The sequence below is a fragment of the Miscanthus floridulus genome, chromosome 13, assembly GCF_019320115.1.
Source record: "Miscanthus floridulus cultivar M001 chromosome 13, ASM1932011v1, whole genome shotgun sequence".
Lineage (NCBI taxonomy): Eukaryota > Viridiplantae > Streptophyta > Magnoliopsida > Poales > Poaceae > Miscanthus > Miscanthus floridulus.
Window position 1 is genome coordinate 53,419,154 of NC_089592.1, and position 13,111 is coordinate 53,432,264.

General features: G+C 42.9%; 1 protein-coding gene across 1 annotated transcript; it reads left to right on the forward strand.

Moving 5' to 3' along the window:
• Window positions 1–589: 589 nt before the first annotated feature.
• Window positions 590–11,458, forward strand: LOC136500836 (aminopeptidase M1-B-like). Its single transcript, XM_066496290.1, has 19 exons — window positions 590–930; window positions 1,009–1,154; window positions 3,752–3,854; window positions 4,046–4,232; window positions 4,335–4,428; window positions 4,568–4,721; window positions 4,854–4,958; window positions 5,051–5,167; window positions 5,963–6,076; window positions 6,893–7,075; window positions 7,598–7,892; window positions 7,968–8,089; window positions 8,202–8,299; window positions 8,535–8,712; window positions 8,790–8,904; window positions 9,002–9,069; window positions 9,590–9,667; window positions 10,869–10,946; window positions 11,036–11,458. Exons 1-19 carry the CDS (start codon window positions 721–723, stop codon window positions 11,219–11,221), a joined length of 2,631 nt encoding a protein of 876 aa, XP_066352387.1. The 5' UTR covers window positions 590–720; the 3' UTR covers window positions 11,222–11,458.
• Window positions 11,459–13,111: the final 1,653 nt, after the last annotated feature.

Consider the following 13,111-nt stretch of genomic DNA (forward strand, 5'->3'; position numbering starts at 1 on the left):
AACAGATGAGATAGACCATGTCCAATATGGGGTTGGAACTTGGAAGCGATGGCAAATAATACCTCCTCCCAAAAAGTGTTACCTTAGTTAAACTGTTTAAAATTTAGTTAATCAAAATTCTATATTTATAACTATACATTTGGTAAATCTAAAGATATTTATCTGACATCATAAATATTTATAATTGTTTGTATGAATTTAGTTAAATTTGAATAGTTTGATCTAATACTAGTATTCAAGAATTGCATTTCTTTTGAGACAGATAATTATGTTGTAAGCTCTTAAGGGCTTACGGCAGATCTTACGGTAATGAAGGGGTGGAGATATAATACTTGACAAGGAAAAGACGCATAAGCTGCGGCCGCCGCCGGCGGCCACCTACCGGCGCTGGTCGCCGGCGTAGATGGGTAGGGTGCTTTTTTATTTTTAGGGCAAGATGGGTAGGGTGCTGATTATCTATATCATAGGTTGGGCCAACAAATTCCTCTAAAGCAAAAGGTTGGCCCAATAAATAGGCCGAGAAAGCCTGGCCCGGAAGCAAACCCAGCCCAGCTTCGTGCACTCTGGAAAAACAAAACCGACTCACAGAGACACAGAGTCACAGTGGTCCCCTGCCTGCCGTGCCGTCGCCGTTTCAGCACTTCTCTCGCTGCCTCCGCCGCCCGCCGCCCGCTCCTCCGCCTCCGCAAGCAAGGTTGCCCTTCCTCGCCACCAGCGGCAATGGCGGCCTCGCCGGACCAGTTCTGGGGCCAGGCGCGCCTCCCGCACTTCGCGGCCCCGCTCCGCTACGACCTCCGCCTCCGCCCGGACCTCGCCGCCTGCACCTTCACGGGCGCCGCGGCCGTATCCGTCGCCGTGTCCGCGCCCACCCGCTTCCTCGTCCTCAACGCCGCCGAGCTCGACGTCGATCGCGCCTCCATCCGCTTCCAGGCGAGCACTCGCGGCCCCATCTTCTTTCGATCGAATCTCTTCTGATCTTACTGACTTTTTTTTTTGTTGTTGTTGCAGGATTTGGCGCCGACAGATGTGGCGCAGTTCGAGGAGGATGAGGTGCTGGTCATCGGCTTCGACCGGGAGCTGCCCCTCGGCGAGGGAGTGCTCACCATGGACTTCACCGGGACGCTCAACGATCAGATGAGGGGATTCTACAGGAGGTACGCTGCCTCTTACTGTACTAGTTTCTTGTGCATGCCAGACTCCAGTTATTCTTAGTTGGTATGTACTCTAGATTATTAGTTTCAGTGGTGACAAATTCGTGTTTGGGACCAACCGATACAGTTGCTTCACTAGCACACCAATGAGAGAATTCCTTATTTGACACCAGACAAATGACCTGTTCCTTTCTTGGCCCTCAAAAAATTTCTGTTCCACACCGAGTTCAACTTTCATTCCTTATACGACACTCCGTTGGATTTTCCATCCGTGAACCGTTAACTGCCATGTGAAAAGACGATTTTGTCCCTGTGGGCCCCACCACCCTTCTCCCTCCTCTCCTCCCCCGACCCGCCCGACGCTGAAGCCCCGACCCTGCCGCCAGCGCCGGCGCTGGCTGCCACCACGGTGCCGGCGCCCTTCTCCCCCTCCCCCTCCACCTCCCCCACCGTTCCCGCTGAAACCAGCTCGCAGTTTCGCGACGAACGGACCGAGGTGGCCAACCCTAGCCCAGCGGCCTCGATCTCCCCAACGCCGCCGTCGCCGGCGGCGCCGGCCGGCACCGGCGCCCCTCCCTCCCTTCCCCTCCACCTCCCCCAACCCCTCCGCTGTTGCCTCGTCACGAGTCTCCTCCCCGTCCCTGTCCCCGCCACCGCCGCCACCGGGTGCCGCCGCCGTGGCCACCACATCCGCGGCCGTGGTCGCCCCAGGGAAGTGTGTGAGTGCCGGATCTGGAGGGCACGCGTCCACAGCGGCGCCTTCGACACAGCGGCCGACGAGGCCATCTCGGCCACCTCCGGCGGATGCCGGCGCGGATGCCAGCGGCCAAGCGGACGGCGGGCCCTTCGCGCAGCAGTCGCCGACAGCCACGGCGGCTCCCGCGGCGCCCTGCGCACCGCTGCTGCAGCAGACGGCGCCGAGAAGCCCCGGCGGAAATGGACCTCGAGCCGTGCGGCCCTCTTCTGGGTCCGCGTCCTCGGAGGTCGCCCTTGCGTCTGCCATCGACACCGAGAGAGAGAGAGGGACCTTATACGGGCGCGGACACGTCGGGAGAAAGGGAGGAGAGGAGGGTGAAGGGTGGTGGGGCCCACAGGGGCAAAATCGTCTTTTCACATGGCAGTTAACGGTTCACGGATGGAAAATCCAACGGAGTGTCGTATAAGGAATGAAAGTTGAACTCGGTATCAAATAGGGAACGGAAATTTTTTGAGGGCCAAGAAAGGAACGGGTCATTTGTCTGGTGTCAAATAAGGAATTCTCTCCACACCAATTGTGTACACCAGGGACATCTGGATGTGTTCTTGTTGCCATGCATATTATGCAAAAAGTGTGAGGTAGTTACAGAGCAGTGACCAATATCATAGAATCTGTAGTGTCAAAGTCTTGATCTGGCAGTCCGATCATGATCCTACCAACTACCATCAGTTTTGTGTTAACTTGAAATTAGTCTTTATTCATTCAAGAATTTTTTTATTATCCAGAAAACTGTCACAAGGATTGTAGCCAGGATGCTGATGCTGATAACCCTGCCCAATATGTCATCTGTACCATCTGCTAGTCACCGTACTAACATACTAGCAATCACACACAGTGCTCCAGGACCTATTCTCCACCTACCTTTCTGGCTGGGGTAGCCTGCCACGGATACTTGTTGCCACCCAGCCCCAGTTCACCTTTCACTCTTTTCATTCATGTTCCATGGCCATTGGATCCACCATGTGCTGGATCCTTAGCCAGCACCGGTCCTTGCAACTCCTATCTGCTGCCATCCTTGCTATCTATGGGATTGTTGCCATGTTGGTCGCCTTCTCCTCTTTGCAGTCCAGCAGTCCTTCGTCCGCCTCCCTGCCACTGGCTCCACATCTGTGGAGATCAAGCTCATGATCCCTTGTGCCTCTTTGCTGTCTCTCTCTCACTTCCTTCTCCATGCTCTACCCCTGGTGGTGGTGGTGATGGAGGAAGAGGAGCCTGTGATGATGGTTAACAGGCAATGCAGACAGTGGATAAAAGGAGGTAACATAGGGAAGATTGTTGTATAATTCTTGGCTTCACCTGTAGACTAGGCGCTCTAATCAATGCCCAAGGTAGATCATCATCTGATCATCAGGCATCTCCTGTTTAGAAGAAGCTCTGATCAAACCATCGCACAAAAACGTTTGGTTGAATTCATCTTAATTGATTCCCTTCTAACTAGATAACTTGTAAACTTGGAAATAGACAACTGACTAGTACTCTCTAACCTTACCTAATAATAACCGACTAGATAACTCACACAGATTAACTTGTATCTTTCCATAACATGGCTGAGTCAGGTATTATGTTATTACTGACATATTTAGTGTCGAAGTTAACTAGCACAAGCAGGATGCAGTAAATCTGTGCATAATAACCATGCCATTCTGACTAATGTGCTTGGAGAGAGACCATAAGTTCGTACTGTTTCTGGAACCTTTATCCGTGGATTTTTAAAAAGCAATATTGTAATTTTGGGATATTGTGGTTGTCGAATGATGTAATTCCAAATTTTCTTGAGATTAATGTTTTTATATGTATGAAGTGATCTCACCTTTTATTATTTTCTGGTGGCATTTCCTTGCAGCAAATATTTGTACAATGGAGAGTCAAGAAATATGGCGGTTACACAGTTTGAAGCCGCTGATGCACGGAGGTGCTTTCCATGTTGGGATGATCCTGCATTTAAGGTGATTAACATGTTCTTTATTTTCTGAACAATGTTTTGATATATTCCCAAATATGAGAATAAACAAGTGAAATCATTTTTTATTGAGTCTTCATACAGGCTAAAACATCCTCTATGTCGTTTTAGAATTTAAAACATATGATTCACTATCTAAAATAACTTATTATCTTTATATATATATATTTTTTTCAGGCTAAGTTCAAGCTAACACTAGAAGTTCCATCTGACCTGGTAGCATTGTCCAACATGCCAGTGGCTAAGGAGACTGTCAGTGGATCTATCAAGACTGTTTATTATGAGGAATCTCCACTAATGTCAACCTATCTTGTGGCTATAGTTGTTGGCATCTTTGATTACATAGAGAGTTCAACATCAGAGGGTACAAGATCAGTTTTCACTGTCCATTATTTTGACCATTTCTTTCAAAATGTTTTTCTATTGTTTTTTTCCTAATTCCATTTCAATTCATTTATTTAATTAGGAACCAAAGTTCGTGTCTATACTCAAGTTGGCAAGACTAATCAAGGAAAGTTTGCACTAGATGTTGCTGTAAAGTCGCTGGATTTATATAAGGAGTAAGTCTGAGTCTAGTTTTGATTCTAAAATGTATTTATAAATAATGAGGCCAAATGGGGCTGAAGATTTTTTCGATAATTCGAGTTATTAATAGATGTACACTGGGATCAGGATTACTAATGGCATTTTCTTTCCTAGTTATTTTGCCACACCTTATCCACTACCTAAGTTGGATATGATTGCTATCCCGGATTTTTCTGCTGGAGCCATGGAGAACTATGGGTTAGTCACTTACCGAGATACAGCTTTGCTGTATGATGAGCTACTATCATCAGCATCCAACAAGCAACAGGTTATAGATATATTTAAATCAAATCCATTTATTTCATTTGCTAATAATTGATGACTGTTGCCTAGATTGCTTTGCTACAATTATAACCAAGTATATCTCCACTTTTCCCCCCTTGATATCTTCTCTACTTAGGTAGCAATAACTGTTGCACATGAGTTGGCGCACCAATGGTTTGGCAATCTTGTGACCATGGAATGGTGGACTCACTTGTGGCTAAACGAGGGTTTTGCTTCCTGGGTAATCAATCCTTCCACCATTTTTGAGCAATTTATTTATAGCCTATTTCTGTGTAACGCTAATTCCTTTTTGTAAATCCTATGTTTCAACAGGTAAGCTATTTAGCAGTAGAATCTTTATTTCCTGAATGGAATAACTGGACACAATTCCTTGATGAGACGACCTCTGGCCTCAAATTGGATGCACTTGCAGAGTCTCATCCTATCGAGGTATTCTTCATTTTTTTATAAAGAGTTATTCTTCATTATAGGCCCAGTTCCTGTTGATAGAATTGGTTGCTTTTCATTTTTCTGCATTATATTTTGTGTAAAAGTATTTCTGGTAGTTCTACAACTGTTGTGGAAAAACATTTCGCTGGCGATGTGGAATATGGACAATAAGATACATTTAACTTAAATAAATAGAATCAGACACACATGGCGTGTACAGTGATTGAATCATTGCTGCCCTTTGATGTTATTACGGTTCAATCAATGTTCTGAAATTTAGATGAACTTTTATTTGAACTATTCGTCTTAAATGCAGCATGCATATGTGTTGTAACTTGGGCTGTGTAGCTTATGTAGTCTCCAACAGGGCAACAGGCATGATTCTCGTGTAGTCGTGTACACATACCTGATAGCAATGGAATGTTTGCAGATGTAGGTACATCTCTTTGCCTTTTTAAGATGATCTGAGGGCATAAGACTAAACCCCAACTGCCTTTCTCATCTCTTCACTACTGCCATCTTCTCTAGTTGTACCATTGCCATCTCTGGCAGTGTTGCCAGTCTCCTCTGCTGTCTCCTTAGCAACCACCTCGTGTCCCATCTACCATGATGGATTTTTTGCTTCCTGCTGGCTTTGGGTGTCTCCAGCTCTGGAGGAGCTGACACCTCCGCTGTAGAGTCTTACATTATACTTTTAGAGAACTTCAGCAATGTGCCGATATATTGTCAATTTCAGCATTCCGTAGTGTTTCTGATTTCACAACATCAGCATGTCCATTTGTCCTGTTTGTTCAGGTTGAGGTAAACCATGCCAGTGAAATTGATGCAATTTTTGATTCCATAAGCTATGATAAGGGTGCTTCTGTTATTCGTATGCTACAAAGTTACCTTGGTGCAGAGCGTTTTCAGGTATGATGTTGTTTCTCCTATGAGTTCTATCCTATTCTGTATCTTTGCTGGTGGAGCATTGCATCTTATCCTCCCTTGCACATTATTCCTGTCATTTTCTTCATAAATAAAGGGCAAGTACATTGTCACATGTTAGCGGTCTCATAGGTTGTCTCCTGCAATGCCACATAGTATTAATGACATGGATGAAATGGAGGGATGTGAGAGAAAGATATCGCTGTTTCGCGAAGCAACTGCCCTTTAAGCTAAATTTTAGCACTGTGAGACTACTCTGCCACCATTGTACAAATTGTCATTGCAATGCAACTCATATCATTCGATTTCTATGCACAAATTGAAGGGCTGTAGAGTTACTACAAGTCTATCTACAACTCTACAATACAACTCATTGCAGAGGTTGTCTGGTTGTGTTTTTGGGTGTGTTGGGGATTGGGAGTTTAATCCCTCTCCCTTGTACTTTCCTCTGTTATAAATGAAATTATAAGCAGTTCCTGCATGTTTGAGAAAAAAAAATCTGGTCTGTAAGTCATCTCTAAATTGCTTGTCGTTAACTACAAGGCTACTTGTTGCTGCAGCTATCCTGATGCAGTGCATTTTAGCTAAAGATATCCTACCAAATTTCTAAGATAGCTTTAATTAGTGCATTCCTTAATACAAGTGAAATGACTATTTGTTATGTTTCTAATTTATTACGTTTGCATACAAGTGAAATGACCATTTGTTATGTTTCTAATTTATTATGTTTGCCTATCTGGCTGTGTTCCTACCTGTATTCTTCTGGTACCCACTTTTTTTGGCAAATGTTTACTGTTTCAGAAAGCTTTGGCTTCATATATAAAGAAGTATGCCTACTCGAATGCTAAGACTGAAGACCTATGGGCTGTTCTTGAGGAGGAATCTGGGGAGCCTGTTAAGGATTTGATGACTACATGGACTAAGCAACAAGGATATCCTGTTATTTATGCAAAAATCAATGGACATGATTTGGAACTTGAACAGGTTTGCTGAAACAACTTTCATTTTCATATTTGTCTTCAGTGATGTATTACTTGTTGGTTTTTCAATTTCTATTTTATTTAGCTATATCATGTATCTGACCAGGTCACTTGGTCGTTATTTCTTGATTCTGGGACCTCTATTTTCTTGGTTTGTTTGGACCATCAAATAGTTTCTTATAGTCAGATAACATGGAACCTGTTTTTCATATTGACTTCAAAATAATATTAATATTATCATGATAATATTAGTGTTTCTTTCCTTTGCCTTAGTTTTCATACATCATCTGTCTGTATGTATAGCACAAAGTGAAGCCATTAAGATTTTTACATCCGGATTGTCAGTTGTTTGACCTTGAAAGTTGAAACAGTTTTGTTACCTTGCCATATTGTCTGTGATGTCATTTCTCAGAAGAAAGCCAATCTTTACAGTTTACAACATGAACCAGCAAAATGCACCTGCTTGTCCATCTCAGTGCTTATGTTATGCTGAAAGGTTGTTGCTAAGTCATTTGTCCCCTTACAGGCACAGTTTCTGTCTGATGGATCCTCTGGTCCTGGCATGTGGATTGTTCCTGTAACATCATGCTGTGGCTCATATGATGCACAGAAAAAGTTCTTATTGAAAGATAAAACGGATAAGATAAATATTGAAGAATTGGCTGCCTCTCAAAGTGCTGATGGGGAGAAGAATCAAAACATTTGGGTCAAATTGAATATTGATCAAACTGGATTTTATAGAGTGAAGTATGATGATGAACTTGCAGCTGGACTTGTAAATGCAATCAAAGCGAAGAAGCTCTCATTAATGGATAAGATTGGTAAAGATAAGAAAAATTTAGCGCTATTGTATACTTTTTCAAGGTTTTTGACAAGATGTCACATTCTTCTTGCAGGTATTGTGGAAGATTCATATGCGCTCTCTGTTGCTTGCAAGCAAACACTGACGTCATTGTTGCGACTGCTGAATGCTTATAATGATGAGTCTGATTACACTGTACTTTCACATGTAACCTCTGTAAGTAATCTTGCACCTCCAGTGGATTCTAAAACCTTATATCTCCAAATCAATTCTGTGGCATTTGATGTTCCTATTAAATATCAGATTCATGTGTCCTCTTTCTTGGCAGGTATGCTTAAGCATTTCTAAAATAACAGTTGATGCTACTCCTGACATGAACAAAGATATCAAACAGCTTTTGATCAACCTTCTTCTCCCAGCTGCCATGTATGCCAATAGGCTTCATATTTTACTTGTTTTCACTATGTTTATTTGTGGATTGACATAAAATTATGTTAAGTTTCCTTATTTATTTATTTGTGTCCTACTTCTGTATCCTTATGCATATAAACAGAGAACTAGCTTAAGCTTAGTGTTAATTTCTGCTACTACAAACATTCTTGCTTCTCCCTTGTCGTGACTTGTGACCATATTAAAAGGATCCATGTACCTAATATTTCAGAAAATTAGGCTGGGACCCCAAGGATGGTGAGAGCCATCTTGATGTAATGCTTAGATCACTGCTCTTGACTGTGCTGGTCAGACTCGGACATAATGAAACTATAAATGAAGGAGTTCGGCGTTTCCACATCTTCTTTGAAGACCGCAAAACTTCCCTTCTTCCACCAGATACTAGAAAGGTCATAGGCCTCATTGTTTTTCCTTACATACCGTTGCAGTGTTACCTCTTTGATGTCTAATATGCAACGTTATGCAGGCTGCATATCTTGCCGTGATGCGAACTGTTAGCGCCTCAAGCAGATCCGGTTATGATGCTCTCCTTAAAATCTACAGAGAAGCATCTGAACCACAGGAGAAATCACGCGTCTTAGGTTTGTGTACACTTTTTCATTTTCCAGCTCCGTGGCAACATAGTTTTTTTGTTTCATCATGTGGGTTTTCCTGAAAGTAATGTTTCTTTGTTTCCAGGCTCCCTGTCTTCATCACCGGATAAGGATATTGTTTTGGAGGCATTGAACTTTATGTTTACTGATGAGGTTAACCTCTAAACCATTTTCTGTTTTTACATTCATTATATTGCAAAATTGTTCCAAATACTACTGTTTTCAAGTCTGCACCATGATTTTAAAAGCCATTGAGCATATAGTCCAACCACCAGCTTACACAGGTTGGGCTCATGTTCACATAAAACAGTAAAGCAATAATTTTGAGTATTATAGAGAAGAAATAAAATTGAGGATTGTTATGCTACACAAACCAGGCAACCTCTCAAGTGGTTGGAACTCCTTCAATTGTTTCCTGCACTTCTCCATTCCGGTTCCCAGAAGCTGCTTCATTTTCTCCCATGCACTTTAGTCCAGTATGAACGACAGTTTAATGAACCCGGTTTTAGCAATTCCATTGCATGAACTAAATTTTAGTCTGACCTGACTAGGCCAGGCACTGATTATAGTTTTTCTAGTGAAATGTTGTCCCGGACTCCCGGTTGTTTCTTTAAACCGCGCTCTGCCCAGCTGTATGTACAAACTTAAATCTAATCTGTTGCTTGCTTATTAGGTGCGGAATCAAGATTCATTTTACATCCTTGGTGGTATTAGCTTAAAAGGACGAGAAGTAGCGTGGACCTGGCTGAAGGTATGTTGTATACTTGCAGGACATCGGACTTGGTTTTTGTGACAACATCAGACAAGATATCATATCATATTTCTGATATAATATTTCAAAGTTTGCTTCTGGTCTCTTGAGAAATAGTGTGCCATGCCATTAATTTTGTGATACATGTATTGAAGTTATGCTGCTTATTTCTGCATTAATGAATTCAGATAGGAATCCATTGCTTCAAAAGCAATGTTCTGAAAAAAAATGAATATAACCACTTAGTATGGTGCATTGTATTCAGACCGCTGCAGGCAGGTTGCAACCATCACATAGTAGATTCCATCTATCTGATCTCTTTAGTGATCACATTGTGAATAAAGGACATGCCAGACTTCAGTCAAAGATATGCCAATAAAAGTTCGTTGTTAATTACATGGTTAAAATAATAATGAAAATAAAAAATAATGCACTTCAGATAGTATCCTTAGCGCTCAGCATATCTGTACAATCAGTCCCTGAAACAAGTGCAATCAAGTAGAACTGCTATTGCATATTAGAGACAACAAGGCAATCTAATATCTTCACTTGTGTGGCTTCTTCCCAGAATATGTACAGTCAACTATAACCGATATTGCATATTAAAAGACAACAAGGCTATATAACTTATGTACACAAACATGAAATCCGGTTTACCTGAAATTATTGCAGTTTGTTGGCTGTGTTGCATTCACTGTGCATCTAAGCCACCTAAAAATACTGAAATTGACTTGTACATCTAAGCCATCTAAAAAGTAAAGGATGGATCATGTATCATTGCAGACATAAAAGATGGAGGATTCACATTTGGCAAGGGACTAGCACTAGATAGCACACATACCACTAATATAAGATTTTTTTTAAAAATAATTTTTACTCCCTCTTTTACAAAACATAAGGTATTTTAACTTTGTTCCAAGTCAAACTTCTCTAGCTTTGACCAAATATATAGAAAAAATGCACCAAATCTGCAACATCAAATTAGTTTCATTAAATTCCATCATGAAACATGTCTTGATAATGCATTTATTTTCTTTTTCCTATGGCAGATGTTAATGGATTTTTTCTATAAAGTTGGCTACAGTTTGACTTAGGACAAAAACTAAAACACCTTACTTTTTTGGGATGGAGTATCTTATTATTTGAGGCACTATAATTGAAAACATTCTAGATATTTATGCCCATATTTGTCCCATTACAGGAAAACTGGGATTACGTGTTGAAGACATGGAAATCGAGTTCACTCATATCAGACTTCATCGAGTCCATTGTCCCACTGGTACACTGGAGACTTATATTTGCTGTTCCTCCCATCTATCATTTAGTTAGTAACGTCAGCCTTTTTTTCCCCCTCTTGTGCTTGATCAGTTCACCTCCGAGGAAAAAGCTGCTGAGGTTACTGAGTTCTTTGCTGGCCGCATCAAGCCCTCCTTCGAGAGAGCACTGAAACAGAGCCTGGAGAGGGTGCGGATCAGCACGAGGTGGATCGAGAGCATCAGGAGTGAGCCCAAGCTTGGTCAGACAGTGCAGGAGCTGCTGCAGGCCGATGCGTAAACATGTGGCCCTCAAGGTAGCGGTTCCTCAGTGTGATCATCTCATAGGAGTCCGAATGACGACAATGTTCTTGAAAATGTTCCGGTGGGTGTGGTTATTCTACATTGTATTGGCAGTTGCTTGCGTATGATCTGTTGCCGGAAAAATGATGTAACTGACGTTTGTTTCAAAGAGTGGTGTGCTAAGTCCATGATTATAGTATTGACAGTAATAAAGAAACTAAGGGGATGTTTCAAAGAGTGGTGTGCCAAGTCCATGATTTAAATTGCCTGGTTGTGAAGCTGCCTGAGTCCGTTTGGTTGGAACCCTGGCCACCAGCCTGGCCTAGGAAATCGAGGTGTGTTTGGTTTCTCTCCGAGCTAGGCTGCCTAGGAAACGGTCAAACGGAGCTTCCCCAGGCCCGACGAGATCAATGCCCAGCGAGATTCCTATCTCCGAGCACTCCGCCTGGTGTAATCGCGAGTCCATCTGTCTGCTAGTTATTTGCTCGTGATGGAGATATGCAACACTGTGGAAACAAGTGAAATTGATTATCCCTAAATTGCACAAGCAGTTCTCCTACCTTTTTTTGAGGGTTCTAAGAGGAGTTTCCAAAATCTAATCCCGATCTTGATTTTTTTTTCTTGGCAAGATAGAAAAACAGCTTTTCAACAACTTCGGGCGCATTTGGAACTTTGCTTGGCCTTACTCGATGAGGAATAGCAAGAGCGCTAGACGTTTGGTTGAGTGGCCAGAGTCGATTTGGCCGGCTCAGCTGGGCGAGTTTCTTGGTTTCCATGTAGGTGATGGGAGGCGAGTTTCCTAGAGAAACAAACGCACCCTTCGTTATCTCAACTTTCAATCTTTCCGCGCTTGGGAAAATCGATCCAATTACATGGAAATATAGGCGTGCATATCAATCGACTAATCTAGAGATGAGTAAGATCAATGTTGTCAATACATATATGTTCAAAAGAAATAGTATACGATCCATTGCATTTTTATCTTTTAGAGAAGCGAGATTTTAGGGACACTTGGAGCCACCCAATAAATATGCTCCCAAATTCGATTTTAGTCACATGGAAAAGTAGGAAAACCCAACAAATAACCCTGAGTGCCGTGTAACTTTGAACAAACGTGGATGTTGGCGTAATTTCATTGATTTTTGCAGTGAAAATTTAGGTTCACCAGCGAGGGAAGAAATCTACTTATGAACATATATATATTACTTCACGTGCAATTTTGTCCGAATCGCATTGGTTTTGCTAGGTCACACTACCTTGAACACTCTTACTATTTGAGGCAATGCTTGGTTTGGTTGGTGGACGCATTTGATTCACGACACTCCGAGCCACCGCACATCACTTTTTTTTTGAATGATGATTATTACCCATGTCAAAGTGAAAATGGAAATGAAAAATGAAAAGATACATGCCGGATCGGACCGTCCGTCCAGTGAAAATGGGGTCCGCTGTGGCGCTGTCCCAGCTGCTGCGAAAAAGTAAAGGGTGGGCGGGGCACTATGATTGCACGGCATTTCCAGATTCAGTAATAACCATATCATACGCCGTGCAGTGCTTGTTTGTAGCAGGGACGGACAATCAGTACACGTGAAGAATATAGGTGGTCCTGGTCAGTAGTACTCCACTTCCGTCCTTCGCAAAACCCCAATCGCCTCCACCGCCTTGCCGTAGTTGCCGCCGGTGGTCGTGGTCCTCGCGGTCGCGGATCGAGCGAGAGGTGATCTGCCCTCAGGTGAGTGACTAGTCCGCTTCCGCCGCTCGTCTCTATCCTCTCGCTCTCGGTCCGTGTGATGCAACTAATTCAGTTTGGTTTGGGGAAGGTGTCGTGTCGTGTCGTTGCAGGGTGGTGGTGGTGATCGCGCGCGAGGGTGGGAGTGGGAGTGGGAAT

What these genes read in the sequence shown, in the direction of transcription:
- LOC136500836 (XM_066496290.1), top strand. Translation starts at nt 721, where the DNA reads ATGGCGGCCTCGCCGGACCAGTTCTGGGGCCAGGCGCGCCTCCCGCAC. An exon ending in AGAGAGTTCAACATCAGAGG is followed by an intron (nt 4,233 to 4,334) that starts GTACAAGATCAG and finishes TTATTTAATTAG; the next exon opens with GAACCAAAGTTCGTGTCTAT. An exon ending in TCGCTGGATTTATATAAGGA is followed by an intron (nt 4,429 to 4,567) that starts GTAAGTCTGAGT and finishes TTTCTTTCCTAG; the next exon opens with TTATTTTGCCACACCTTATC.